General features: G+C 38.6%; 1 protein-coding gene across 1 annotated transcript; it reads right to left on the reverse strand.

The window, feature by feature from the left end:
* Window positions 1-501: 501 nt before the first annotated feature.
* LOC115061734 (alsin-like) lies at window positions 502-25,546 on the reverse strand. The gene is made up of 40 exons (XM_029530222.1): window positions 25,222-25,546; window positions 24,205-24,371; window positions 23,809-23,969; window positions 23,171-23,395; window positions 22,848-23,038; window positions 22,503-22,535; window positions 22,229-22,429; window positions 21,929-22,053; window positions 21,606-21,838; window positions 21,282-21,369; window positions 20,733-20,917; window positions 18,861-19,029; window positions 18,293-18,389; window positions 18,096-18,173; window positions 17,647-17,862; window positions 16,354-16,525; window positions 15,973-16,168; window positions 14,667-14,732; window positions 14,279-14,438; window positions 13,912-14,043; window positions 13,484-13,612; window positions 11,369-11,439; window positions 10,818-10,884; window positions 10,525-10,703; window positions 10,104-10,169; window positions 9,786-9,884; window positions 9,396-9,560; window positions 8,958-9,069; window positions 8,311-8,388; window positions 7,902-8,038; window positions 7,556-7,711; window positions 7,345-7,459; window positions 6,572-6,729; window positions 5,517-5,615; window positions 5,122-5,301; window positions 4,859-4,904; window positions 4,565-4,626; window positions 4,030-4,179; window positions 3,715-3,811; window positions 502-3,563 (listed from the first exon to the last, which is right to left on the reverse strand). The coding sequence occupies exons 2-40, from the start codon at window positions 24,222-24,224 to the stop codon at window positions 3,525-3,527; spliced, it is 4,953 nt and encodes a 1,650-aa protein (XP_029386082.1). The 5' UTR covers window positions 24,225-24,371; window positions 25,222-25,546; the 3' UTR covers window positions 502-3,524.

Genomic DNA, 25,546 nt, shown 5'->3' on the forward strand with positions numbered 1-25,546 from the left:
ACCCTGAGGGGATCCACAGCACCCGGAGGGGACCCACAGCACCCAGAGAGGACCCACAGCACCAAGAGGGGACCCACAGCACCCTGAGGGGATCCACAGCACCCGGAGGGGACCCACAGCACCCGGAGGGGACCCACAGCACCCAGAGGGATTCTCCAATTTTCTGCAGCACAAGGAATCTCTTGCATTTTAGTCCTATACACACACTTACTATAGGTCAGCATTTCTGCAGACTTTGCCTGAGATAGTTAAAGTAATAAAACTGAAACATTACCATGGTTACCAGGGGATGCTTGGCAGTGTAAAAAATTGAACAAAAATGGGGGAAAAAATTTAGCAATGAAAGAAATCAGTTAAGACGAACAGTAAGTGTGAACAAAGCAAATAATCAACATACCAAGAAAGGAGTTCTTCTCAAATACTGACAAATAACGTAAAGACACAACAGGGAATTAAAACATGTCAAATAATTTTTTTGATGGAACATAGTTTTCATTTTTTAGCATTTTTATTCCAGTTTGACAAATTTGAAATGAGCCAAAAATCTAATTCCAGATTTTCTGAGCACAACTGATTGCACCTTCACTGCAACTTTATATTGGTCATCGCAAACATGACAGGAAATCAATGTTTGCGAGATACTGAGTGAACAGGAGGAGATATGGAAAGGTATTTCCTACAGAACACATTTTAACATCACAGGAGCAAAAAAAAATGATAAAATAAAAACAGATTTACAAATAATAAAAATCTGTTTCACTTTGAACATAACTAATAACTAGTTGACTCACAATTCCAAACATTAAGAAATGAAAAAATATTTTTCATCAAGAGACATTGAAAAAAATTTAAACCAGATTTATTTCCCTTTTAATGCATTTATTCATTTACTATTTTTGAGTTTCTCCACTAGTTTACATTCTGTATAAGTCCCTTAGTTGATCACCATTCATACAAATATGTGTAGATACAAAAATACAGTTAAAAAAGTTACACTTCAGTGAAAAATTCACTCAGTTTATGTTTTAGTCCAACACCTCCAAGAAATTCAGATTTTTACATCTTTTAGCTTATTAATTACACACTATGTGCACCTAAGTTTCTTATGATTATTTTAGAAGATATAATTTCTTTCCATTCAATTAGTTTTTTTTTTCATATAAGAAACACTGCACCAAGAGGGGCATTCTGCCCAAACTGCATCATTGTACAAAATAATAGTGAATAATGAAAAATCACTTGGATTAACCTTTTCATCTTATATTAATGAAGGCCAGAGGCATCAACCATATGCATTTTATCATTAATCTTTTGATGTTACATTTGTATTATACAAGACATCAGTGGTAACATTGGAGAAAATGACCTGACACATTTTTTTTTCCTGTTTCAAAAACATGATCGACCATAAATACAGTACAGACACACACTAATGAGAAAATTCAATAACTGAAACAGTGAAAATTGGAGAAAGAATATTTTGATTCCAGCAACTGCTTTCTTTTGTTATTTTGGCAATTTGTTTGTTGTTTCGTACATTCAACCTGAGTCTGTTTGATCCCTGACATCAACACAAAAAGCTCAGATAATCAACAGTCATTAACATGATGGATGCATTGTGACTGTAGCTACTCCAAAGGTCCATTGTTGTATGATGAGATTAGATCTTTATCTTAAATACCACAAAATATCATTGGGGAGCTCTGATAATCAAGATCAGTTTGAAATTAGATCAAATAACATAATCCATTTTAAACCAATTTAATGGTTTGATGGAGGCAAATTAAATTACGAAGTTAGACTTATTTTTATATTTAAAATATTCAGATGACCAGTGCAATTTATATTGCAACTTTGTATAACCTTGGTAGAAAAATAATTTCAATTGGCACATTAATTTCATTTAGCTAAATCTGGAGGTTATAAAATGGGCAACATTTTTCCCTAGTTTGTCTTACAAATGTCTATAAAAAATAGTGGATGCTTAATTTACTATAGGCTGACCTCCTAACCATATTTCACAGAAATTGTCCTTTTCATTCTTTCATTTCATGAACAAAGAGAGCAAAGCAAAATGTTCTAGATGGAGGTCCATACATACATGTACTGTATATAATCTATATATTCTATATACGCTATCATGGTTTGTCTACATTGAAAAAAGTGAAACATTAAAAATGTTCCTCCTTGAAAAATTTGTTCAGAATATGCCATTTATCTCTTTCTCTCTCTCTCTCTCACTCTCACACACCATGCATTAGTTTTTGAGGACACACTTGTTTACCCCCTAATAAAAAAAATAGTGTTGTTTCAAAATAACACACACACACACACACACACACACACACACACACACACAGTGTTCCCTCATTAGTTATATTAAATCAAGGAAAAATCATTTCCCGCTGCAGTGACATGTTACTCTGCCACTGCTCAGTTTGCTCTATACTAGATCTCAATAGCAGAAGTCAAGTGAGACAAAAATGTTGTGACTATTTTGGAGGACACATAAGTTGGATTTGTATTGAAGGATGGTAAAAATCAAAATAAATAAATTAATAAAAATAATTTTGATGTTTGATGTTTTGAACTATTTCTCTTGCATTAAAAAAAATAACAGGAAATGATAAAGACGTTTTATGACTTCAGTGCGAACAAATGAAGTCATCTGCATATAATATATGTTTGCGGGGACACACTGTTACGGTTTACTGAGGAAAAAATATCAAACCACAACTGAGGTGTTGCGTGCCTTTTGTCCAAAATGTGTGAGCTCTGCTAAGGGGGAGTTTGTCCCTGCTATATTAGACTCCATGTGTGATCAGTGAAATGTTCATATAACTATCTAAAAGTCAACATCAACAGTTCAGTCAGAAGTTTGTGTTGACAAACAGCAATCTCAACGGGCCATTTAACAAAACAGTAGTTATAACACTTAAGTCAATTTTGACTATACTCAGTTTTAATGGGTACGTATACTTGAAAAGTGTGTCTCAATCTGCTATGGCTAAGGCCAAGTGTCATCAACATATTTCCATCATTATTTCAGTTATTAGTGAGCAATTTTCCCTTTAAAAAGTGGTATTATTCACCTGGAGTGTTTTCCTAGAAAGCAGATGAAACGTCACAGGGATCCTGTTGTATATTCTCATAAATGATCCTTTAGGAAAATGCTGTAAAATTTAAAGAGAAAAGCATTTAAAATGAAGGTAAACTGCAGTGCTGTTTGTGATGACCATTGTTGAACTCAAGAGGAAACAGAGCAAAAGGATTGTTGAAAATCTACAGTAGCAACATGCTGCATTCCCATGTTAATGATACGGCAGTTTTGTAACATGTCCACAAGAGGGAGTTACTTTCCTTTTGAATACTGAAGACAAGCCACCCTGGAGTGCTGAAACCTCCCCCCCCAAACACTGATCACAGTGTCATACATTATTTTCTGCGTTGACAGGAGGTCAGCACAGCTTCCCAGTGGCCACATCACCACTGCAGTTCACACATCCCACTGACTGTTGCCGTTCTTATATAGTCGATTCGTGTTGGATCTGTATATAGCAGGCCTGCAGCAGAGAGAAAGGGACACGTTTAAACACACGTTGCCATTTGTGGGACCAAATTGTTGAAGTCCACAAGTTTAAACGGCTCTTTGATGGTTCAGATTTGGTTTAGAGGTTAGAATTAGATTTATGTAACAAAGATAGCCCTCATTACCTTCAGTGTTGTGAACATTAGTCCCATTTCTCCATGCTGAATATTGGGGTCCATCAGATCTTCTATCAGACTGACTTCAGCTCCGAGGTTCCTTATCCTGGGAAGCAGCACAGAGTTACAAGTGAATGAAGTTAACCAATAAAGTGACTGACCACATCATTGTTCTTTTTAGAACATTTGGTCACTAACATGTAGCTAAAAAGTGAAAAAATAGTCAGGGCATGACCACGAGAAAGAGTACAGAAAATCAAGTGTGACAATTAGCCATTAACCCCAACATCTACAAACAAAGTGTGTGTGTGTTTGATAACACACCTAGCTCTAATAACCACATAGATGAAGAGGGGGAGCAGGTCGTCCATGCACCACAGGAAGTCATCATCCAGCATAGGTTTAACTTCCTGGGTCAACTCCTCAAACGTTTTCTGGATGACCAGGAGTTTGTCTGATGGAGTGAAGGTGGTACTGTTTGCGCAGGAGGACAAATATTTTAACATTTAAGTCTTTCATTTACATGATAATGTATGATTTTTTATGTAGTTCATGCTGTGAGTTGAGCTGTGTGATACTGTCAGACTAATCTGCCATGTCATGCCATATCAGGTCTGACATTGGTTGGATTTATTGGGTACTGATGATCAACGGTCTTCATTCCACTATGAATTTAGTCATGACAAGAACTAATGCAAAAGTTTGTCAAATACCACAACAAAATTCTGGTGTAAAAACTGTAATACCTTGTTTAACTAAAGAACTCAAACATGATGCCAAGCTTCATAGATCATGTTCTGATATGCTTTTTTGTCAAGTAGGACTGATCATTTCATCTGAATCATGGCGGCACAGTAACCTGATTTGCTGGAGTGTCTCCACAGCAGAAATAAAGCAGGCATCTTTACTGCTGGATACTATCTGAAAAAGAAGCAGAGAAACTGTTTTTAACATTACAGATTTGACTGTAGAACACACTCTACACATAAGCACATCTTAAACTTATGCAAGAACTATAGGCAACTTCTAATATTTGTAGTAGTAAGAGACAGATGAACCAAAAGATAGAAAGTGACAGGATTTATTTACAATTAGAAAAGGGAGAAAAAGTAAAAAAAAGAAAAAAAAAAGAAAAATAGAATTTGTATCTAACCTGCTTTTTCTCTCCCAAAATTGACATCCATACTGGCCAGAACTTCCTACAACAATGAAAAAATAACTTTAACACAAACAATATAAGAAATTCTAAATAAACTAGTTGTGAGAAAGTTTTTAAATGTAAAATTTGAAATGTGATATTTAAATGTTATGAAAGGAACGATTCTATGTCTGTGAATTTAAAATTGGCTCGAACCACCTTCTCTCTGGGTTTACACATAGGAAATGGAAATGTGTGTGTTGCATTTGCAAACTTACTCCTGCACTCCCAGGAAACTGAGCAGCGACTGGTCAGGCTGTTTGTTTAGTTGGAGGATGCGCTCCCAGTACTGGGCCTCCTCTTGTTCCTGCTGCAGGCAGTACAGGGTGAAGAGAGGGGGGTAGAGTTGAGGGAGCAGCAGAGGGAGGAGCAGAGAGGAAGAGCTGAACACCACAACACTGCAGAACAAAGGTGGAGGAAGAGGAGAGAAAGAGAGACCAGAATTTGATGTACAGCAAGTGATAACCCACTAAGAAAAGCCATCTGGCTGGGTCTTATTTATATAAAATGGATAAAATTAGAAGAATGTCATCATCTTCTTCAAATTACAAATTTTGTCTGCTCAAATGGCAATTACTACTCTAGCTCTGTGTGTGTGTGAGTGGACATTCACCCTTGCTCTAATGAGTTAGCTACACATCTGCTTGTTGATGGAGAGATGGGGGGATCTGGGATGATGCCACCATCCTCTGGTAACCCTGGAAATAGAAACCTGCAGGCAACAATGTATTTGACTTATTAAAATGCAATTGTTTACATCTATTACACATCTAATATCTATTGAATTTTGATTGTTTCTGTATCTTTTTTGTGATACTGATGATAATAACACTAACTGTGAACATGGCACGCAGACAAAAATTTAACTATTGTCTCCCCCTCCCAAACGGTTTCCCCACTTGGATTGGCTTGGATTACTTGGGATGCTTTCTATTTCACATAGGTAAGAAGAAGAAGAAACATGAGGGAGAGAACAACAGCGATATGTAAGACCATAGGTACTACATGTCTGACATCCCCGAGACGCTCAGGCTCATACTATGGTAATAAGTAATAATAAGTAATAATTGTAACTGTGCAAGAAAACCCAGTTGGCACAGAAAAAAATGGACCACGCTTTTCTGGAATCTGATTCTATACAAATGTTTTTTATTTTTGAAAAAACATGAATGCTGTATACTTTCATGCCGCTAGTATTGTCGATCTGTTTCTGCAGGCGCTTTGCTTACTGCTCCAAAATGTTATTGATAATTCTGCAAAGTTTCCACAACACTGTGTTAATACACCTGTGAATCCTTGTCCCAAACTCCTCTGGGAACCTCCTCTTTCCTCCTCTGAAAAACATGTTTGCCAATGCTGCACCTCCATCTGCTCCCATAACAAGGAGTGAGGATGGAAAGATTAATAAATTAAATGAAACCACACGTTTCCTCACTTTGTTGTCTAAATCTTGAGCTTGTTAATGACAAGCTCAAGTGAATAACTCTGGACTTCTTCCTGTGGCGAGGGTTACATGACATGCTGCTGAGAAGACCATCCCTCTGTTCACAGAGAAATCTTTGAAACAAGTGATTCTGGTCTTTAAATATCGTTACGTTGCTGAAAACAAAGGATTTACCTGCAGACTGAGATGCAAACAAAACAGAGAGCTGAGGAGATGACTCTAACCTGACAATGCTGTTGAAATGTGTGAGGTAAGCCAAAACCTCCTGGACAGCCTGACTGAGCAGCCTGCGGTTGGATCCCACGCCGATGTAAGTCATCCTGTACACTGTCACCAACGTCTCCACCAGCCATCCGAGAGGGTGGAGGGGGGTCTCACATGCCTGAAACCACAGAGACGTAGAAACTTCAAACTATGTCAATGTGAAGTATCAAGTAGGCAAAAACACTGTCTGACCTCTGACTGTTTCTAGCAAGCCATAATTATTTTGTTTTGCATTGTAATCACGAGGAGAAACACTGGATTACTTTATTATCTTCTTCATGGAATCATTACTTTAATGGTTAAACATAAAATAGAATAATTTTCCAAAGCACCGGCCTATTAAGAGTCTTTCTGAAGGTCTGAACTACCATGAAACCACATCATCAGAACAGACATTTGCACAGAATAATTTCTTTCCCAAGTGATGTAGTTAGGCCACAATTACATTGAGTGTAAGACAATTTTAGACTCTAAACTTCCTCTATTACTCTCTCTCTCTTCCTAATAGTGACTCTGACCAATCTAAGTCTAAACATATGCATTTATGAAATATCAATCAAGAGGTGGGTTTTAGATAAACAAACAGTAACCACACCCACGTCATATATTCTGTAATTACTATATATCTATGGTACTCTCTTCTCATGTCTTAGCTTATTTAGCATCACGTTTTAATGGACAAATCAATGTACAGATGAGCAGAAAGACAGTGATATAGGCAGTTCACTTTTACCTTGATGAGATATCTACGTATGTTATCGTAGTTTGCAGTCGTGACTGATTCTTCATGCTGAGGAATAAACTCCAAACACTCCAACACTTTGCTCTGGGACCTACTGAGGCCTGGGCTGCATCCATAAACACACAGACATGTTTATCACCATATTTTAGAAGTAACCATAAAATGAACTCTTAAATATGATTTTGTGTGTGTTTGTGTCCACCTGTGTCGCCGTGCAGTTGTTATAGTAACAGCAATGTTCTCCCAGGCTTTAGTCCTCTCTCCTCTTCCAGCTGTATCACAGCCCAGGCGACTCCAACACTCATTAAACACACAGCCCCACCTCTGGTCTGCAGGCACCACATATTGTCCCAGCTTGCTGCACACGCACCCATTTTTAAAATAAAAAGAAGAAAATTAAGGTCTTGATACAGAATGTTTCATATTTATACGACCTGTCATGTGTCTGATCAAGTCCATTGCTTTCAATTTCATTCTTACATTCAGAATTAGCATGCCAAATCCTACAGCCTAATTCCTAAATTAAAGTAGTGGAAAGCAGAACTCACAACAGCCTGCTTCTCTCTTTGTTTTCAGGTTCATTGATGGCTGGTTTGGTGTATGTTCCAACCACCTTCAATCCTGCACTCCACTCTCCACTGAACTGGCCATCTATGCAATCTCCGTTGACCAAGGACAAAACTCCCTGAAGAAGAAAAAGAAGGATTAGTTATTGTGTATGGAATTATTTTCAGTTTATAGCTGTTGATACGTGTAACATAGTTGTTCTGCAGTTAACCCCAACCCTTAATTTTAGTTTAAATTAAGTATGCACAGATGAAAAGATAAGCAACCTTCCTTCTAATTACCCCTGCAGTCCTAAACAAGGAAATTTTGTCCCAGTATAAGGGCTGTTAGACATCAAAAGAAGACTTTTACTGACATAGAGCCCACAGATAAGCAAGACATTTTTTCTACCTTGCCATTGATGGTCCAGTCATCAGAAAACTCCCCATGGAAGTATGTGTCATCATCTGACAACAACAGCCCTGAACCCTGAGAGAAAACACACATTACATCAAAGTTTATACAACTGTAAGACAAATGCACAAAGGTAATTGTTATACCGTAAGATCTTTTTTTTTATCAAATGCGCATGTATTTTTCATGTTTGTTTAGAAAAGATGCAAATAAAATATAGAGTCTATCCATAGTCTGTGCCCAACATTTTGCATCAATAATTTAAAAAGGAATTTGTGGAATAAGTGGAAGATACTGCAGTAACCACTGTCTCACTGAACATACTTAAAGAAAATAAATGTAAAAGGAAAGAAAGAAAAGGAAGAAATCCCATATTCGTCAAAAATAAGAATACAAATCTTTATCAGTGTGTTTATAATCAACTTAGCCAACAGCAGGTAAACAGTGTCTGATGTCAAATCTCTATGTGTCATTGAGCAACCCACCATTCTTCTTTTTGTGGAATTATAAAAATTTCTCTCAAGTGGAAAACTCACACAGAGTTCTTCATCAACACAGCTAACATTTGTATTTACATTTGGATGTCTATATCTAAAAATGCATATGTGAGTATGATGAGAGCAAATATTTAAACATGATCTTACACTCATTTTGTTCTCTTTGAAGGTCCCTTCAAAGTACACTCCATACTGGGTGACAACCACAGCACTACCTTGCCTCTGGTCATCCAGCCACAGACCCATGTACTTCTCGCCTCTGGGAAAAACACACAAGAACAGGGACTAAAGATCTCACAAAAATGATCATTAAAAAACAAGTCTTGCTAAATATTCATCTGTCAACAAATGCTTCTTCAAGAGTAGGTCTCTAACCCTAACACTGTGGGGCCATTTTCTCCCTGTAGGACTTGACACTATGAAATTGGACCTGATCATTTCTTAGGAAAAGAATGTAACATTTCAGTCTCCTAGGTTTCAGGACAAATAAGTGTTTTTTCTTGGGAAAGGACACATAACAAATATGGATATCCAGTTTGCTTCAATACATTTAAAGCAGGTTCAAAGCAGAAAAATTCATCAGACCTGGTGATGTCATCATAGACGCCATATCCTGTCCTTTTGTCCTGAAGCCACTGGCCAATGAAAACACTGGACGATGCCCTGATCCGTTTACCAGAGCTCAGCATGCCGTAACCATGCCGCTGGCCTTCGTAGTAACAGCCTTCGTATACCTCACCATTGGCATATCTGAGCAGAACGTGCAGAGATGGGAACACATGCTCAGAAAGCTCAAGTGTTTAAGTACACTAACACCGCTATATTCTCAGTTCCAAAACAGCCCACTGACTTAAAACATGATGTTTCAGATTATTCAGATGACTTTGGTGATTAAAAATCTTCCTCTGTGGCCTTACTAGATAGAACATACAGCTCAGTTGTCACTACACAGTTAAAAGAAAACAGTGTACTAACTTGTACTTGCCAAACCCATGGATCTTGCCATCTTTCCAGTTTCCCTGGTAGCTGTCTGGTTTATTCAGCACTTTGTTAGGTATTATACACTCGCCATAGCTGGAAACAAAATTAAAAATATAACAGTACTATTGCAATTCAGTAAATTATGCTACGATTCCTGAAATAATTAGTTTTTTTTATTAATTATTATCAATTAATTATGAATTATTTTCTGTTTCTACAAGTTCAGCAAAAATCAGAGCCGAGATATGATCTACATTGAGAGTGAAACATTTGAGCCAGCTCTTCAGTACTACATCAGGTTAATGCACTGACCCGTCCTCCTGTCCATTCTTAAAGTTCCCTTTGTATGTCCGTCCATCTGGCCACTTCATGGTCCCTCTGTTTAAGAAATTCTATTTTATTTTTTGCATATTCAATTTTGCACAAAGCCAGTATTGAGCTGCTCCCAGGTCGAGCCAATGGAAGTGATCTGTTTAGTTCGGTCTTCATCCTAGAACTATTACTACTAGTTTTACATATTCTAACTAATCAAAACTGATATTATTAATTTTTAATACTCTCATTTTATGGAGAAATCAAGGACCGCCCCAACATCTAAGGAATGAGCATGCTTTATATGTTTTATTAATACACCCATAAGAAAACATTATTTGGTGCATATTCAAGTTGTAGAGATGGACATCAAATTACTGAACGCACACACATAAAATAACAAATCAACATGCTCTCTAACCGGCCATGAACACGTCCTCCGAGCCAGCTTCCGTGGTAATGGGCATCTTTAAACCGTCCATCTCCAGTGAACGTGTAGGAAGCTGCACGAGACATCACTGCCACCCCAGGTGATGACCCCTGACCTCCACCCCCCAGCACCTGATCCACTGCTTGGTTAAGAGATCGTAGCCACTTGTTCTACATAGAGAAAGGAAAAACAAACAAGCAAACAAACAAAAAAAAAAGCTACTTTGGATTAAAACTACTGGTTGTTTACTGTACTTAAAATAATCATATAAACCATAAATACACCTTCTCCTGTGGTGTTGAGGCCACCATGGTGAAAGTCTCCTCTGGACATGTAATTTTGATGGCATAACTAAAAACACACAAAACAAAGATCATTATTACTTTGACCTGGGGAAACACCACTAGATGCTAGCTAAGTGGAGATAGGATCAATCCAGAGTCAATAAAGACACGAATGTTGGCTTCTAAAAGCTAATTTTTCTCCCTATTAAATGTGTTTGTGGCAAAACATTGTTCTTTTGTTTGGGCTTTATGGTTTAAAGTGTAGCAAGTGTCAAGTCAAGTTTACTTAAAATGAATTTTATCAGCATGTCACACTCAGCTGTGGTATTTGCTGCTGCTTGACCAGCTCCAGCTTTCCCAAATTCAAAATCCAGCATTCAAACAGATCCATTCAAGCCCACAGATGATTACGGTATCAGCAAACAAGGCAGGTGCTGTACTTATGTAATGGGGGCTTGGAAAAAATGCGTCATGTTTATTGACTTTCCATTTGCATTCCTCATGTTAGGTACGATAGTCACAAGTTTGATTTTCAAAAACAACAAACTCACAGTGCATTGCTATCTTCCGTAACTGGTTTCACCCACAGGCAGGTCAGTGGATAGACATGATGTGATGAGAACTGGAGAGAGGGACAGATACAATGAGAGCACTTCTTTATGGATGACATATTACCATTATATTACCATCTTTGTGAATACAATGTAATGGAAATTCTATATTGATTCTTACATAAGCTAATATCACACACATGCACAAAACAGTGGAAATCTAGTTTTACTGTATGTACATGTGTGGAATCTCGATTGAGATAAATGGGTAATCAATATGCACATCTTCCTGATTCTGTTAAAAATAAAACACATATTTCAGTTTCCTCCTGGGCATTTTCACTTTTATATTGATATCATATTGATATTTCATATATGATATTTTAATACATTTTTCATTAATTGAAATCTATTCAAGTTTATGTCCTTAACAGTATAGCTTGAAATGAGCCAAAAAGGATTCTATAAAGGTTGAGAAGCTAAAAAATTTGTGTGCATTACAGAATGACTGATAACAATGAAATCAGTTTGTACTGTATCTGTTGAACTGAATAAGTATCAGTTTTGTCAAAGATTTAGTACACAACACAGGACAGGAAGACAAAACCAAAAACAAGGAGGAGGAACTGGAGATGTTTCACCACTCTCTATTCCTCAACACATCACCTCACAGCAATCAGAAAAACAGGGAAGCTATAAGATCTCAGTTACAGTTCAGTAGGAAACAGTTTTATACTGAAACAAGCCCAAAGCAGAGAAGAAGAGACACACAGGACAAAGCATCATATTTTATCCTCTGAGAATGTAGACGTTGTCATCTGGGCTAATCTGGAATGGTCTTCTTGGATAAGATGTTTTTTTTGAGAATTAGCCGCTAGTTGCTTCTTGTCACTAGCATTTTTATGGACTATGAGGCATCATGACAGTATTTCTAAACACACACCTGTTCAGCCTGTTTTGGTGGCAGCTACACGTCGGTTTGGACAGAATCAGCCATCAGAACAACATGCATTACATAAAACAGTTTTAACACAGCACAGTGGTTAGCACTGTTGCCCCACAAGAAGAAGGTCGCAGGTTCGGTTCTCGGGCCTGGGGCTTTCCTGTGTGGAGTTTGCACGTTCTCTGCGTGGGTTTCTTCTGAGTACTCTGGTTTCCTCCCACCATGGCCCTAAATTGCCCATAGTGCTGAGGGTGAGAGGGAGTGGTTGTTCGTCTCTGCCTGTCTCTTTATGTTGGCACTGCAACGGACTGATGAGCAGTCCAGTAGTGTAAACCGCCCTCACCCAATGTGAGCTTGGATTAGCTCCAGCACCCCCCACGACCCAGAAATCGATAAGAAGATGAATGAATGAATGAATGAATAACACAGGACATCTGCAATGCTAATGTTCTCAGAGCCCAAAATGCATTCAATTATACCACCTTCCTTTACATAAATTATTAGAATATGAATAAATATCAGAAACATCTTACACAAACACAACACTAAGAATGTAACAAAAAAATTATAAAACAGACACTGAATATCATAAATTTCATGGATACAGAATTTAAGTTTGCATTTGCTTTAGCTATGTGTATCTGAGCAGATAAGTAGTAGCTCAAGACCTCTGCAAATAAAACCAATGCTTTCTGAATGCAAAAGGAATGAGGACATTTTGGGCTGCTTTACCATTACAAAAGGTTCTGTGTTAATATTCATTTATTTGCTTATTAACACCGTCATGTGAACCTCGCAAGAGAGTGAACACTGAACAGAAGCCAGGCCACCTATGCTGGTGAAGCACAAAAGTCAGGCTGGCTAAACTGGTTGAATGGAGGGGAAGTTGGGTCAACTGGAGTCAGAAATACTTACAAAGCTCTGAGAGGGAATGGTACCCTGAGTGAACAAAAGACAGTGTACACATTTAAACTTCATATGCAAAACAAGTAGATACTTGTTCAGAAGAACCAGACAGACAGAGACAAACGCACAGATCCACTTGAGGTGTGGTCAGTGGTCTATGTCAAAGAACCTTAAATTAATTAGGAAACATTGGTCCATTGTGGGACAGTTGTGACTAATGATAGTAACTTCCTTCAAATGTTCTGATTTTCTCTTTGCACATGTACCTGTGTGTGCACCAGTGCATCGTTGAACAGTATGAACCAGTGGTGGGAGAAGCGCCCAGCTTTTTGCAGTGTCAGAGATCTGTTGCTGCTTTCACACACTATACGACGGTGTGGGAGACGCAGAACCTCCTGAAGACCACACAAAAAAATACGACAAACTGTTGAAATCAACTGTGTATGACTCATTGCCATTAACCACTAAAGCATCAGCTACACCTTCACAATTGTAAAACTGTCGTGGGAATTGCTTTTGCTTGTAATTTCAGCACTTTGGAGACATTTTACTTAAATTTCACAAAGAAATCGCATGGTTTCTATGAGAGAAAGAGATGTGAAAAAAAATTGTGTGGTGAAATTAATTGCAGAAGCACAGTTGATGATGTGGTTTGCCACTTCAGGGCAATGACAAAGAAAAGAGTTGTGCTCACAGCAATTTTTCCAGAGTGAGTCTTCCAGAAGAGGAATGTAGATTCAGCCTCCTTCTTCCTCCTCAACAGTGACAAGTATACGGACTCATACTGATTAGCAGTCTGATGGAGATACTGATACTCTACAGTTAACTGGGGGAGAGAAACAGACAGAGAAAGAGAAGAAATTTCATTTTACTTACTGCATATTTGAATGAACAGTAGAGTGTGGCAACAACATTGACTTACATAACATACAGTATATACAGAGTTGCTCAATCGTGAGAAAAAAAACAAAGTGAAAAGAAAAAAAGGAAGGCCAAAAACAGTGTGAATGAAAACAAGAGTAAAGGAAGCATGGAGTTAGCAAGCACAGTTTTATCCTTACCACATCGTAGCAGGCTGCAAGTTTGAGCAGGACTCGACTGTATTGGTGAAGCTGCTGCAGAGGCCAATACATCAAGGAAACCAGATCAACGTCACCACTGACAGACTGATCTGAAGCACACAGCTGAGCAAGTGTAATCTGCTGAGAGCCTAAACACTCACTGGACAGAAAAATAAAGAGATACACAAAGAGAAACAAGGACTTACTTGTCAATATCTGAATTTACCTATGTGTCTGTTTTCAGGCAATAGAAGCTAATCCTTGCTGACCAAAAGTCATTATTTTCCTGCTAACACTGAAGGGAAAAAAAAAACAATTGAACAAGGAGTCTGTTTCTGAAGCAAATGGGACTCCTCAAGTGAAAACACACGAGTGAAAAGGAGCTTACAGTGAGAGTTTATGGAGTGACTGGAATCCACCCATCACCTGGACGTTACCTAGTGCAGAACAGTACCTGGAGAGAGACAGGGACATTTTTTTTAATTCATATCCAAGATAAAGTAGAAAAAAGCCAATCCCTGGGGAAAAAAACTCTCTACCATCTTTTCATGTCAGAGGTAACTATGAGCTATTTCATTCATGCTGAAAGTTTTTCTTTTTTTTTTTTTTTTTACACTTTTTATTCTTGCACTATCAACTGTCAGCAGAAATCTTGTAAGCTTTAACTTTATTTGCTGACCTAATTTATGTCTTAAACTTATGTTACAGAGTTCAGACTTCAGACTAATTCTACATGTGTTTGCCAGTTTTCCACACTGTATGGAGCAAAATGAAGCTTGTATTAAAACATATATATGCAGTCAAATACAGTATAGATAAACTATGTGGGATCTGTTGCCATAAGAGGTGATAAGAAGTGACATTTGCTGTTGAAATGCTGATGAGAGGAAAAATATAGCACAACAAAAGAGTGAAAATGGGGAAAAAGTGAAAACAGCTCAATAGAACTAAAAAAAAAAATAGCTGATCAACTCACAACAAACATTAAGCAAAACATTACAAAGGAAAACATAAAAATCCAATAACTGTGGCAGATGATGGGAAAATGAAAAGTATAAACAGCATACAGCAGGACAAGAAAAAGAAAGAAAAGCCCTTCAGCAAACAAACTGAGTCCCTAGTGCCTTCTGTCTTCTGGCCCTGAGACTCACTGATCAGATTATTGAGTTCTGCTTGAAATCAGACCAGCGATTTCTGTCTAACCACCAATCATAGCAAACAAAATAATTAAATTAACAGAAGAGGATTTGGAACATTGTATGAATGAAACCAAAACTCAAAAGAAGACTTAACACCATCTGTCCCCAAACCATTTAAATAGGTTAGTAGAATATATTTTCACTGACAGAGATGTAAAGCAGACACAGATCCTGAGCTAATTTAGGACATGGCTTGCCCCAACTGGACACGTCATCTTTAATTAACTGGGCTTCAGTCTGAAATTGGTCCCCAAAGGTAGTCTTAAGTAGCAAAAAATAAATGTAACACCTGTGTTTATGTTATTTATTTATGTTATTATTTGGCTCATATTTATTAATTTGCTATTGTCCTCTTAGTTTTATGTATTTAGTTCATTTCTATAAATGTTTTTTTTTTCTATAATTAAGTTATTCTATTTAATGAATCAAACCTAACATCTGACATAATTTGGCTGATGTCAGCACTGAACTTATCTGACACAACATGAACCTTACTTTTTGTAACTGTCCAGGAAGCAGTCAGTGTGTGTCAGCAGGGGAAGAGTAGTGACATTGCAGCGCTGCACATCATGCAAGAAGTAGTTGAGTGACGTGGAGTCTTGACCGATCAGGGCATTCAGATGATCGAAACTCTCACAGAGAGAGAAAAAGAGGTGAATGCGAGGCTCGCCTAGTGTTGAGCACACACTTTCTGTGGAGGAGAATACACATACATATCATGCATGCCGCACCAATCCTTTGCATTCACCATCTGTTTTCATTACATTCAAGACTATCAAATTCAAATTTTCTAAACAACCAAGTGAATGACTGTGTCAGAATAGATGCTTCACAGGGTTGACCAACAAAAAGACAGCACACAGGTGGTAGACCCACCTTTGTTGCGTAGTGGGTTGAGGAGGAGCTTCCTGATGCTGCTTAACCAGCAGTAGAAGTGTCTCTCTTTGGATGCCAGTTCATGGATAGTGGAAATGAAACCCATGACATTCTGGTCTGCCAACACTGCACACCTCTGACCACCACTGCACACACTGCTAATATAGCCCATCTACACATGAACACACAGGAAACTCAGACCATTAATACATGGACACTATAATAATGTTTCACATTGAGTTGACAGACATGATGGGTTAGGTGGGCTACCATGCAGATTGGTAGAAGGAATGTGGGCTGTCCATAGTAAGAACAAACAAATTAGAATGTGTTTTTGTTTTTTTCATTTATAAAAATTGCACTGGACTTATTTTTTTTGTGCTGCAACGCCCATCGTCCAATTTAAATATGGTTTCACAACACTTAACTGCTGTGCACAAAGGAAATTAAAATCACTTTGGCTTTCAATAAATTTAATTAGTTTATTGTGGTTTTTATCTGTTATGATTTTTTTTCTTCATCTGCTTTTTAGTCCTTGAGTTGGAGTGGTATTAAAGAAGTTTAATAGTTTAATACCAGTCTGAATCCAGAGTTGTAGATTATTCACGTTCACAGCACATTTTTCTATGCCCCAACAAATGATTCAGTTCTACAGCTGACCCTTAAAATAATAACCTTTTGAATGTATAATGTAAACCTTTTTTATGTAATCCTGGAGAAGCAGGATAATGCCTAATTTGCAACAGTGGAGTTACTCGTATGTGTGTGTGTGTGTATTTGTTTTCACATACCAGACTGTTCAGGCCCAACTCCTGCATATTGGTATATTTTAACATGTTACAGACACATTCCTAAATCTTAACCTAAACAGTTAATCAGTTCATGGTCAGTTAACATAGGCTGACATTTGCTAAAAAATAAAGCAACAATACAATGAGAATGAACATCTCTGGTTTGATTTTTATAGGTCTTTTGTCTGATAACAATTTCCTGTCAGTGCCACACCTTGTACACTCTAGTAAACAATTTCCAAAATGTAAAAAAAATAAAATAAAAATACACCCAGGTGTTGCAGTTAAACCCATCATCGCCCTCCCTTTCAATTTCAGGTCTGTTGAAAAATGCTTATTTTATGGCATCATCGTTTAATTTTATAGTTTGAAGGTTCATCTAAAGACCGATAAAGCAAATTAGCTTAGGCCATTGAATGCTGTGATACAAGACACTGATCAATGCTAATTAACTGTACTGCCTAAAATAAACTTCAGCTCTGTGTGTTTTCAACATACAAACCTCGATGCACTGAGGAAGCAGAGTTGGTCTGACTGTACTCTCTGCCGTGTTTGGTGACCTCGGGCATGACTTTCGTGATTTCTCACTCTTCGCTGGCATTGACTCTTGGCACTGGCCACAGTACAACAGGATCGGCTGGACACAGTCCCCATCAGCTAGGAGGAGGGAGTGACTCTGACCAGCTGACACATCCCAAACCCGGAGACCGTCAGACAGCTACAGTGACCCACCATAGACAAACATTAGGCATTTATGGGTTTTTTACCTCATATTTATATTAAAAAATGCTTTAGTGTCCTGTCAACACCTCCTGGCACAGAACTGAGTACTTTCTCAGGGGGCTATGATTTGATTGATTATGTAAATAAGGACTGAATGTAAAATTACAGAGACAAATAAATTTCTGTGTGAATGACGGAGCAAATGTGACAGCTTGCAGATTATTGTACCTTTGCCTGTTGAGGAACAGTGACAGGGCTGCTGCCATGACCAAGCTGTCCACACATGTTGCTGCCCCATGAGTACACCTGCAACACACAGTGGCGGTCATATTGCGTGGACCAATTCAACTTGAATGAAAATGTCATTGAAATTTCTTGCCTATAAAATGATAATTGTGTGTATTTTCATGCTGTGTGCCTGTTACCTGGCACTGAGCACTCAACGCCAGTGAATGATGTGACCCAGCAGAAACTTTGATCACTTCCTCCCCTGTCAGAGATTTGATACACAAAGGCTGGAGTCTACACACAGATAAACACAAATACACACAGTTAATCCCATTCTGTGGATATAACTTTGTAACTTTGTGTTACTTTCTCGTGACTTTGCAAATGAAAGTACATTTCAAATCCGTTATTTTGGTATTTTACTGTAAAATGGCAATATCATAATATTTACCATCTGATGCTTGTCTAACATTTACCATATTTTCATATCCTGACAAGTTTGCATACATTTTTTTGAATAACCAAATACTGCCACATTCAATTCATCATTAAATTTACTATGGACATTTAAAAACTACCATTATGTGATTTGTCTAAAGTGCTTTAGGTGACTTTAAATAGATTGCTGTTTTCGCATTGAGTAGTTAACCAAACAAATTATATAATATGTAATAATTTCATTAGATTAGACCATTATACAAGCAAGGATACAAGACGTTTTATTTGTATTTTTATTATGTTAAGTGTGTGTTTGTGTTTTCAGACCGAGCAAGCTGATCTCCATGGCCAAGCTGGCCCTCTGACCCTCGACCCCAGCTCCATACTTCAGTCTCCAGAGATGGCAATCCATCTCCTGCCTCCTCATGTGCTGCAGTCTGGGTCCCACCAGCAGAGGACGGCCTGCAGGCACAATGCCGCTGTCGCCGAGGAGACCCTGAAAGAAAAATATACAAAAAAAATTATCAGATGGGGTAATCCTGAGAAAAGTACTGTTTCTAACAAATGATCCCTCATGTACTATTTAAATAAAAGCATCTGTCCAGACTTCAATTGCTCGCCATTTGTATAATGAAAGAGTACAGCTGGTAATGCTCTGGTGCTCTCACCACACTCACTGCAACAGAATTCACTCACTCACCAGCCTCAATAAACTTTGCCACATGGTTATATGCAAGTAAACCACACCCAACAGGTTTTGGTATGAACCCTCCCCTATGACTCCTCTGGAAACAATTCATAAATCCTTGTATCTCCAAAGGAGCCAGCAGGGATGAGGCTAAAACAGTCAATGCTAGGCCAGGGGGCATAGAGCAGGAAATCCCATTAACAACAAAAACCACAGTAAAAACAACTGAGGAACCAAGGAAACCCACCCTGTCTCCGTTGTTTTTATTGATTTTGTATAGGTAAACAAAGGCTGTTTACTCATGAGTGCTATTCAGTTGGTATTTTTTTATCTGGTATGTCAGACAAGGTTTGGGTACAGTTGCCAATTTCTTTCAGGGGTGACAGATAGGCAAATAATGAGGCAAACAGCTATTCACATTTGCCTACAGGCAAATTACAGTCGCCTATTAACCTAGACACGTATGTCTTTGGACTGTGAGAGGAAACCCAGGCAGGCACAGGGAGAACAGGCAAACCCCACACAGAAAAGCCCCAGGCCCAGGAATTGAACCCATCACCTTCTTCCTGTCAGGCAACAGCCCTAACCCAGTTTTTTAAAAAAATAATAATAAATCCAAATCCTGGATGGCTTTCAGATCAACACTGACTGGTAATAGACTTACATTCTGACTCTCATGAAACTTTTGGCAAGCCAGAAAATGAGAAGTTGAGTCCTCTGAAACTGCTGATCAGAAATTTCCCCACAAACCAAATGGTGTATTCAATCCATGCTCCTGTCTGCAATGTGCTTAATGATTGTTCGTGTTTAATCATTGCCATTTTCTCCCGATAACAGGTTTATTATCGCATTATCTTGAGAAAGCAGATAACGTTTTCTCTAGATAAGGATAACAATAATTTTATCAAGTGATGATATGCATGCTTTAACCACGATCTTTAACTTTCTAATCTGGTGATCTAAGAAAGAGAACCCATTGTTGCTCAGTGACTCAAATTGAAAAGCCAGCATAGGCCATATATTGTGCTGTGTATTTTTACTCATGAAGTCATAATTACATAAAAATGGCACCCATAAACGCTCCAAAGCTTAAAAGGAATATGCTTTTTTGCTTTCTTGCTGAGACCTAGATGAGAAGATTAATACCTCACAAATCCATATGAATCTGTATCATAATATGATGCCTGGAAGCAGTTACCTTAGCTTTGTGCATTACTGGAGGCAAGGGTAAAGGATTAGTTTGGCTTTCTTCAAGTTTAAAAATTCTCCAGCACCAAAGCTAATTGGACCTTTTTACTATTTGTTACTAATTAACATGCTGGTTAGGGTTTTACAGGCAGTATCATGCTTTAAATGTTTCTTGGAAAATGTGTCTTTGTCTTATTTCCTGATTCTATATACTGAGAGCTCAGAAAGTAGAGCAATCAATCTTTGTATCAAACTCTGCAAGAAAATAAATAAGCATACTTCCTAAATGTACAGTCAAGCTATTCACACCCAACCATTCCTACCATGGGTGGGTGTTCCAGGCAGTGAACGTCTCCTGTTAGCTGCTGTTTTCGCCTTCTGGTTTATATTTGTAAGACTGGAGCTCTTCTGCCACTGAAGTTCTTTCTTTTCAGCCTCCAGACGAAGCCGAACTTCTTCCAAACACACTGGGGAGGAAGAGGAGTATGGTCCAAACACTCCACTGTTACTGTAGGAACGAAGATAAAGTTGCAAATACAATGTAGGTGAAAGTGTTTTTGGATGTAGACAAAGCACCAAATTTTGGGTGTGTATCCACATTGCTGAAAATTCCTCTATTCTCTCATTCCCTGGACTCATTGCTTTTCTTTTCAATGTGTGCACAATGATTTAGCATGGAAGTGAATTGGGTTGAGCTGTAGTACATATACATACTAATACATTTCAATTAATTCAGTAGCTTTGAGTGACAGTTTTTTTATATATATATATATAACATACATAGTTGAAATATTAATTAACTGCACCATATATTCTGTGATTATAAATTTTTGAGCAAAATAATGCTTTGCTGTCAAAAAAATTGGCCATACATGGTGGACTGACTCTTAACCAATGAGTCATCTCTGTAGCTGGAAGTGAACATGTCCATGGAAGGAGTTGAGGAAACACAGCTGTCATCTAGAGAGAAAGATGGAAGAAGAGGAGGACAATGTTAGATGGGTTAAAAATGCAAACAATGACGTGTGAGTGATATTAAATGAGGAAATCACAAAAGCAATTTTGGGAACATGTCCATGATGAAACTAAATCTGTGGCAGATGAAAATGTAACAAATTAAATGAAAGAACAAATTAATACTCTCAATTCACAACAAATTCATCAAAACAGGATAAAGAGACAGATACATGACAAACCTGAAGTATGACTGCTCAGTGAATCAGTATCCCCTGGCATCGACGTCTGTTGTGAATCTAAAGAGTGACCTGAGAGTTTCTGGAGGAGGCTCTGGATCTCTGTATCATCTGCAAAACTTGAGTTCTTGCTGGCCATCCAGTCTGACTGTGAGAAGGAATTTGGGCTGTCCTCTGTCAGATGGTCAATGTCGAGTCCTTCATGCTTGAGACTGGCACTAACTTGGACATTTTTCCTGAAATTTTGTAATGGAAGACATAAATATTAAATGCAAAGATGTAAAACAGCTGAAGGACAAATAAGAGAAGATGATATGATACCATACTCTTTAGTAGTAGATTTGCCATCTTCAAAAAATGGGCATGAACCAGCTCCAGAGCCAGGGCTGCTGCCAGCTGCCCTTGCCACATGCTGAAGCCTTTGTTTTGGGCCTCTTCTCATGGGAGAGGTCTGAGAATGTAAAGTTTGGCCATTAACTAGGGATGAAACAGCTGGACATCTAAAAAGAAGGTAGATACTTGCAAAAGGAATGCAGTGGTCTTGCTGTTGACAAAATCTGTACAACCAAAATATATGCCATGTCCATAATCTGATTTGTCAAATTTTCCTTAATTATTATACTTACCTCTCTTGTTAAGGTATCCTTGAGTTCCACCCCCAGTGGACAGTAGTGAGCTTCATCAACTGCGAACATATCCTCTTTCCCTGTCACTGAGAAGTGAGGTGATTGGCCCCTCTCCTTCTTCTCAGGGCACTTTTGGGTATTGTAGTTCTGAGGAGGTAAACTGCGAACCAGTGCCAGGCTATGGTAGGCACCACAGGCCACCTGCAGAAAATCCATAGAGCTGGTATTTTTGCAATTCTAATTTGAAAACATGGAGATTATGAAGAGAAAGTACCTGAATCACATGTCTGCCAGCCAGGTGCTCCACCTGGACCACAGGTAGGAAATAACACAAAATTGATGATTAGGTTGAATATGATAAGTGCTCACACACAAAAAATATCATTAGTTTACCACCAATAAATGCACACATTTAGCTTGACATGATTCAGTATTTAACAGAGTGGACAGCATGTATGTGCAAGTGAACAGACCACATTAATATGACATACAATCAAATCAAATCAAATAAATACATCATCATGCATGACAGGAATGAGTTTCTGAAGTATTCATTCTGACTTTTTAACAGTTGAGCGAGTCTTGAACGCTACAATACAGTGACTTTACACAAACTTACCTTCTGTGGTTTCAACACAGGGAAAGCATTTGTGACCAGGCCAAGTTGGCAGCCACTTCCCCAGGCCCACAACTCATTCTGGGATGATAGAGCTAGACTGTGCTCCCGTCCACAGGCTAGATCCACAATACGAACAGCTGCTGGAGGAATGGCCTCACTGTCCACTACACTAATCAAGCACGGCTCTGAAACTGATATAAGGTGCGAGTCACATGAATGCACATCCAGAGTCCAAATGCTGTTTGTGGGGTTTTATTTTACAACTGAAGATATCCGTTTTGGATGCTTGCATAAAGTGAGGTATTTATGGGGTGTTTACCAACCTGTAATGTTTTTGACTGCACCCAGGTCAGTCAGCCCACATTGTCCTGCAGTGTTCTCTCCCCACATGTAGATGTTGCCCTGCTCCGTCAGTGCTCCACAGTGGAAGCCACCAGCAGCCACATGGACCACCAGCTTCCCCAGCAGAGACACCTCCAGAAGCGGAGCAGACACAGGGATGCTCAGGTCCCTCCACAAGAGCTCCCCAAATGAATACACCTGACCACCTGAAGACAACAGCAACTGATTAGAAAACACAACATTTTCTAATTTGAGGGCTTCTTATGCAACTAAAACCGTATATTGACATAAATACTTGAGCTTCCCAAAGTTCTTTCCAATACCAGACAATAAAAAATATAATTAATTACTGCAACATTAATGTCGCCATGTTACAATATTCAGTAGTTATTTCAAAAATACCTGAAACCTGTCCACTGCATTGTTTCATAAGACCAGACTGTTTTGGGAGATGTTAGATGAATATGATCAACTCTTCAAGATTTAATTTGTTTGTATGAAGAAATCAACAATACATGAAACTACAACAATAGAAATAAGAATGAGGAAACAGTCTAACCCTTCAAATGACAGCACTGAATAATTACCCAGCCCTAAATCACAATAAATTAACACTCACCCTGTGTCAGCAGGACCCCATGGTGTTCTCCAAGAGTGGCCTGCAGAACAGGCCTGGAAAGCAGTACTCTTTCTGGACAGAGGTGGTCAAAAGGGCCTGCCGAGTGCCAGACGTGGAGAAGTCCTCGCTCTGGAGACGTGAGGTCCTTCTCCTTTGCAAAGCTGCAATACAACACACAGAATATTATAGCCTGAACTGTAAATACTTACTATAAATGACTGAACAGCAGCAAATTAATTAAAAAATAACTATTCATCACAGAAGAACTTTGAGCAATTTAAACAGTATTATAACTGCTATTACAGTATTACAGCTGGTTGATCGAAGTCTAGTCTCATTTAAACCTTAAAAAGAAAAGAAAAATGTGTGTGTGTGTGTGTGTGTGTGTGTGTATACCTCTCTTCTGTGTTCTCCATTATCTCAGACTTGTCATTCCACTGGAGATTGATGGCATTTTCATGAACATTTTTCAATGCTCGGTCTTCTCTTCACGCAGACCAGATGGAAACAAATGAATCCACTGTTCCATTCTGACGCCTTTTCGATTCATCTGGCCTCATGTGCTGGTTGCCAAAAAAATTACAGTAAACATAGACTCAACGTTAAATTTAACATGTGTAATAAAGCCTGAGATCATTTAGTTGGTAGCCAACCGGATCAGCATCAGGATCAGATCACTTTCTTCACTATGTTTTCTTATAAAATTGTGGATAGCCTAAGCATAATCCAGAAAACCAATTCATTTCAATATGCTGCAAAAATAAAGACTCAAGTGTAAAGCTGGTTTGACATTTGTAACCGATTAGAGACGATGTTTAAGCAATACATTATTACATCTGCCAAGGAGATTACGTTTCCTCGTGATTGTCTGTTTCTTTGTTGATCAGTGGGACAAATAAACAAAAAGTTTGGGGGAGAAGCCCATACACTTTGATGCGTTCAAGGGGGTACATTTCTGCATTAGTTGTTCTGTTTTGGTTAGTTTTACAATATCCAGACGTTATGTCTGGACCTTGATGTAAATACATGTACTTGAGGCCAGAGGACACGTACATGGCTGGTCGGCCTTGGCGGAGGTATACACTCTGCTGAGGGCCGGTCTCGTTTCCACTGATTACTGTGGGAGCGGGAGTGGTTTGTTCCCATCATGAATGGACTCACTATGATCTGTATCGGCATTTCTGGCACGTCCCAGCCAATCCATACTCAACACAACTAGTTACAAAAATGTGCAATTGTTGCGTGCTGAAGACGTGTAAAGTGCTTAGACGTGCACTCTTGATTTATTATTATTTATAAGGCACATTACATAGATCCTAGAAGTCGGTCCACCTTAGGCTTTTAACGTTCACACTGACTGATTAGCAAACCTGCGTACTCTGTTAACGTGAGAAAAATAGAAAAAAGGCAAACCTTATTGTTGTGTATGACACTGTCGACACGTTTACCCACAGCACGATCACCTTCTTTGAACTTGAACATAAAAGTCTGTATCGTCGCTGTGTCAGACTGCGGAGCTGGTAAACACTGTTTAGCTAGAACCGTGCTACAGCTGCTAAACAGGCTAACTAAACTTACCAACGGCGGCTGTGAATCTGACAGAAAGCCTCAGAGGAGAGCTCTAACGGAGTCCTGATAACGGTGAGTCACTGTCACGCCACCTACACCGAACTAAGGCATTTTACTGATTCAAATCTGTGCACCGCAATGAAAGCAGAAGTTGTCTGACAGTTCAGTG

The sequence above is a fragment of the Echeneis naucrates genome, chromosome 21 (assembly GCF_900963305.1).
Source record: "Echeneis naucrates chromosome 21, fEcheNa1.1, whole genome shotgun sequence".
Lineage (NCBI taxonomy): Eukaryota > Metazoa > Chordata > Actinopteri > Carangiformes > Echeneidae > Echeneis > Echeneis naucrates.